At 33.6% G+C, this 6,092-nt stretch overlaps 1 protein-coding gene across 1 annotated transcript in view; it reads left to right on the forward strand.

Moving 5' to 3' along the window:
* The window catches only part of EYS (eyes shut homolog), a 702,047-nt gene that overhangs the window by 590,686 nt on the left and 105,269 nt on the right, over positions 1 to 6,092 (forward strand). The window contains 1 exon segment of the mRNA XM_031057597.1: positions 5,755 to 5,863. Within this exon segment, the coding sequence (XP_030913457.1) occupies positions 5,755 to 5,863 (109 nt within the window).

Here is a 6,092-nt window from a genome sequence, read left to right on the forward strand (position 1 = left end):
ACTTTTACTATTTGGTCACTTTGCAGCAACTAGAAAACCTGAAAATTGATGTTGAATTGCTGGGGGTTATGAAATATGTTTCATTGATTTCAAATAAAATGTCAGACATAAAATGCGGCATTCATTTTTATAATTGTCACTTCTGAGAGCTGCAATTGAAGTTGGTAAGAAATACCAAAATTTGACCTTACTGAAATAGAAGATGATAAAGAGACATGACAACATTTCCATGGAAGAAGTATGCCAAAGATAATTTTTGGGAAGTGAAGGTATGGTTTTTAAAGCAATTGGCTTTTAAGAAATATATATTTTAAGGGGATAAAAGGTAGTAAGTGCAAGAATATTGGAAAAGTATGAAGAGATTATTAAAACTGCAAGGCAGAGTACATATTTTCACGCTTGTGAATTGAATATGCTCAGTCAAAAGTAAAATCACCATTCTTGAAAAATCACCTGTAATACTTGACAGTTGGTTAGTTGTTCCCTTGACAACTGCTCTGGTAAATCAAGGATGTAAATGAAGCTGCTATTTCAGTGTTTTGCAGGACCCTTTTATTTTATGTCTTTAATATCAATACTTTTTTAGTAAGGGGATTTTTGTGGGGATTTTTTTCCTATGTTGAACTGTTAAGCTGGGCTAGCATTTTTCAGATTGTAGGGAGAAAAATAACTAGTTCTAATTGTAGTCCTCCGACTGTGGCATTATAAAATGGACAGTGATGTTGCTTGTTTCTAATAATTTTTCAGCAGACCAGAAACCCTGCACTGATAGCAGTGTGAGGTCTTTATTCAGAAACAGTTTTACCATGATTATTTAGCTTGGATAAAAACAAAAGTTCTCTTTATAATGCTTGGAGTTATTTATACCTGCTGACATGACACTTTAATTTTGCTATACTTCTCCTTAATCTGTTAGAAATATGGCTGCACCTTCAGCATTATACAGAAAATATAATTGATATAAACTTAACTTCCTTAAGTATGTTTACATAACCATGAATGCACCATTTTTACATGATTACATTGCATAGTTATAATGCATAAAAACAGTTAAAAGTCTTCCAGAAGTTCCAGTCTCTGGACCTATTCTCATCCGTATTGTCAAATATGTAATCAGTTCAAGATACTTTACTATGTTTCCCTTGATATAACTGGAAGCTGAAGCCATCATGCTATCAATTAGAGCTTAAGTCAGTCTTTCCGATTATTAGAAGAGACATTAGTGGGGATTTTGCATTCATGCTTTCTACTGTGCTCCTTTAGTGCCACCTGGTGACTAGCTAGAAAAGGAGAAAGGTAGGATTTTATTTCCAATTGGAGAAATCTATGATAATTTAAGCTAAAACATTCACTTGAGCAAGATCATACCAGATTTAGAGGTGCCCCAATCTTGGGTATCTTAAGAGGATTTATTTGACTACCAGTTTCAGACTTAAGTAATCCAATACCTAATATCCACATTTGTGTCATGAGTGTGTGAGGTACACATTGCACTTTGTAAGAAATCCAGTGTTCATGCACATAATTAATCAACATGCAACTATTAATGACACAGTCTATAACCACTGTTTTGCACTTGTTGAGATTCATGAGTCTTTTGCAAAAAAAATAGTAAATCCTTTGTGATTCTTGTTCTTAACTTTATATAAAATCCACAGCAACTATGAAAAAAAATCATTATTTTCTAAGCCTAGAGCAAATAGGAAGGCTGAACATCTTCTCATTTCAAATTTGTGGAAATAAATATTTGAATTCATGAGGCCTATATCTTAGCATCTCCAGGAACAGGCTGGGCTTCACATGGCTCCAGACCTGTTAAGATTACTGTGCATAACCTTACCCATATGTCCTCCACATATACACATTTCCTATAACTGCTTCTCACACACCCAATTCTTTACTTCCCTGTGAATCCTTTTTATATCATTATGAGTGTTATATGAATGAATTACAATTCAACTGCCTGACAAAATTATACTGCAATAGGAATTGTGTTGCATTCTCTCCTGTCACTGTCTCTGGAGGGAAAAATATGCTGGCTTTAAGTGCAGCCAGAATAGGCCACTGAGATGCAAGGCAGATGGACTGGAATGCCTTCAGCATCTAAACGAGTGAAAAAGCACCACTGAACTAAAAATACTTCAAAATGTAAAGATGTCAGTGATTAGCCACTTTCATCTCAGGTGTTCTTAATGTGAGGTCAGTATCTCATAATATGAGGTTAATTAGAAAAATAAAAAATGTCAAGAGAATAAATCATCAGTTTCATTTTCTCTTTTCTAATGGATTTCAATCTTCTGTGAGGTGCATGAAATAATACAACTGCATTTATTCAATTGCAAGATTAAGACAGATTTAAACATAGATTATAAGAAAACTATAACCAGGTTATAGAGCAACATTGATGGTATTTGAGTTCAAGTAATTTCTGTGACAGAAATTTCAAGTCCCTTCTTTTTTCCACCATTGTTTTAAAAACGTAATATTATTATATTTTGCATGTGTCTATGTTGCAGCACTTTCTGGGTTTAAATGCTATAATAAAGACTGAGACAGCATTTGTGGTCTAATTGCCATTTTTTCATATTTTTATAATATTCTAAGAAATCTGTCTTTTGGACTGTAATTTTCCATGCTCTGTCTCTTTCTAAAAGCTATTCTAGGCATATTTAAGTAATCTAGCAAATTCAGAGAGTCCTAATTCTGTGGTAACATAAGCATGAAAAATATCCATTTTGTTCACATTTCAAATGACAGGTTTTCCTTCCTGTGACAAGACAGAGAAAAATTCCAAGTATTAATTCATTGGAAATCTTTACAGAGAAAGAAGCAAATGCTGAAGAAAACAGTGATAGTATTCATGGAGTGCATTCTTAACATGCACTCCAGAATACAGGGCAGTAGGTTTCTGCTTGTAGCCTCTGCTTTTATTCTCATGACTCAGTCACAAATCTGTTGGCAGACATCAAACAAATCTGTTCTCCTCTTTGAAATTTCATTGCTGCATATTAGAAAAAAGCAAAACACCTCTATGTCCTTTATGAACTTATGATCTAATGATCAAAATCACTGTATAATAAGCTGTTGTTTATGGATACTGAGAGGTTTTATTTGGATTTTCTTCTTTTTTCCTCATATATTTATTTAAAGATAGAATGGATTACCAGGTATGCCTGAGTAGGGATGACTGTGTTATTATCTAAATGAATTTATGATACTTGGGCTTTTCTAAATAAAGATTCCTAAAGTGAAGAACTTGTCAGTATTAAACAGTCTCTAAGGCTTATTTTAGTTGCACCTATGTTTAATCTTCCCCTTTTTTCCTACACTAAAGGACCAAAATAATACAAATTATGTGTGGAAAACAGTGAGAATGTGTGTACACCAGGCATTTGCAATGGAAGTTTATTATGCTGAATGGATGGCTAATTGCTTGAAGATGGTCACACTGACACAGACCTCAATGTTCTTTTATTTTTCATTAGATGAGCATTCCTATTAATTAATTGTGCCATTTCACTTAAACTTTTGTTCTTTTTGGGCTGGACCATTGTAACATAGGGTATAAGAGGTTATTTAGAAAAAGAAACATGCAGACTTCAGAAATCTTTATGAAAAGAAGGGACAAGGCAGGGGCAGAGGGTGGGCTTTGATATGAGTGTGTTAGGTCTCTACTACAGTATCCACTCAGAGTAGAAAGCATCCAGGAAACGCTATGAGTTTGTTTCCCCCAAGAGAGAATCTTAAATGACCTGATTTTCTATTATCTGAGAAAGTTATCTTTATACACTCTGACTTACTGAGACAATTCCCAGCAACAGAAATATGAGTAGGAATAATAAATTAAATTCAAAGAATATTTTATATTTCAAGAATTGGTTGGAAAACAGAACAGTGGAAGCATTTTCTCAAAAATTGTCCTTATTTCAAGTACCTAAAAGAAAATCACCAACTATCTGTCAATATATCCACTGTTTATTAAGGAGAAACATCTGTTTACTGAATTCATTATTTATAATGAAATTGTGCAAATCAGATGGTCTTCAAAACAGCAGGTACTGCTTCTACTTCCCTATATTTAAAATCAAAATATTATGCTAACTTTAGACTTTTCAAGAAGGAATGCAATTGAAAAATACCTTAACAACAGGACTCTTTTTCGCCAAAAATTATAAATAAAAATGAATGTTTTTCAAACTCATTTAAATAGTCCAGGGGTCTAGATCACATTTCAGAGGGTGATAATAGAAAATGCCATTCAAATATCTCATATTTTTAAAGAAAGATTCAAAAATAAGAAATATTTTGCATACTTACAAGGTAGAAATAATTTAGCACATTTCAATCCCACGCATTGGAGTACAGTGAAAAGTCAATGAATTAGTATTGATTGATTTAGCTGTGAACCAGCAGTGATATAACCATTGGAAAGGTGGGATTTATTAATATGTAAGCATCAGCTGCTGATGTGGATGTTCTGGCTATAAGGTGAGTGAGTAAATGCACTGGTTTTGTGCTACTCACTCAGAAATCACTGCAATGAATTTCTAAATATTCATTGGGTCCTATACTATACAATATTCTATCCATTTATGTAAATACAATGTTCCCAGCAACTTCAGAGGTGAAAACTGGGATTTCATAATGAATCTATAGAGAGAAGGATGAAATAGTAAGATTTTAGAAACAGAAGCAGAGGCACAAAACTCAAGGCATAACCTGGAATAAATCACCAGGTGGTGATATATAAAAAGGTACCATTTGAGACTATGGTACATCTTGATGTGTTTTCTCCAGGAGTAAATTTGTCCTTATCAATGCTGAAGTAATTTCTATGATTAGTAATGCTTCAAATGTACAGATCATAATGGGCTTTAAAATATTTTAACTCTTTCATATGTGTATTGCATAAGATAAAAATTCATCTATCCCAACAAAAAACAATTTCTGAGATTCCTATTACTGTCCTTTACCATTCATTCAGATAAAAGAAACAGAAAATTTGGTAGTCCATATAATATGTTAATTTTTTTTCAGAAACTTTTTTAAAGTTTGTTGTGTAGCATTTGTGAAATATTACATAAAAATGTAACGTTGTTGTTAGAAGCTGTACCCCAGAAACCTAATTATGGTGATTTGGCTGAAATTCTCCGTGTTTTATTGAACTTCCAGTAGTATTTACTACACAAATTCCCTTAATCTTACATTCTTCTTTATCTCTGAGGCTCAGTACCAGAGTTTGCACTAACACAGTTTCCAAGTAGTGATAACTGCCTCGCAGTGTAATTTTTCTGCTCAGAGGTATGCAGCCTTTCATTTCTTATTCCATTTATATTCCCTCTGTAGGTCAGGAAAAAGAAATTTCAACCCAGGCTGTTCAGCATCATTCAATGTTGATGTCACTTGTCTGACAATCCTCTATACTAGGGACATTGTATGTCAACCACAGTTAGCACTTAAAATTTATCAATACTCAAATATTTAAAGATTTTTTTCTTCTTTTCTCTGTATATATTTCAAACACTAGTCAAGAATAGCAAGAAAGGAAACAGAAGAGGGATGTTAGTTGCTGAAACTTGCATATTTTGTCTCCTGGGTAATTCAATAGCTATGAAACTGAAATTAGTAGTGTCCAAAGATTTTCATGCTTTACGGAAGTATGAATATCTCTTTCACCTTACCTCTGCCGTGTGAGGTTTGAATACTCCGTGACCAACAGTATAAGCAGCAATGGGATCTTCTGTTTCCTTACAGCTATGTGTTGCCTGTGGGCAGTCCTGAAGGTTACTGCATGATTGAAGTGGCTGCAGATGGAAACCCCCCTGTACAGCACAGACTTTCCTTCTCACATCGAGCATCTCAGGTGAGTCTGCAAAACATCAAAAAACAGCTATTTGCTTTGAACATTTCTTCAGCATATGCACTACAGTTATTTTCAAAGGAGAATAGGTATATTCTAACTTCTTCTAAAGGAGGAAATATAATTCCTCTTCAGATATCATTATATGAACTTACTATCTTTCTAATAGGTGTTTTTGCATCCAGCAACCACAACATATCCATTAATTTCTTCTTTATTTGACTCTAAAGCC

The sequence above is a fragment of the Geospiza fortis genome, unplaced genomic scaffold, assembly GCF_000277835.1.
Source record: "Geospiza fortis unplaced genomic scaffold, GeoFor_1.0 scaffold264, whole genome shotgun sequence".
Lineage (NCBI taxonomy): Eukaryota > Metazoa > Chordata > Aves > Passeriformes > Thraupidae > Geospiza > Geospiza fortis.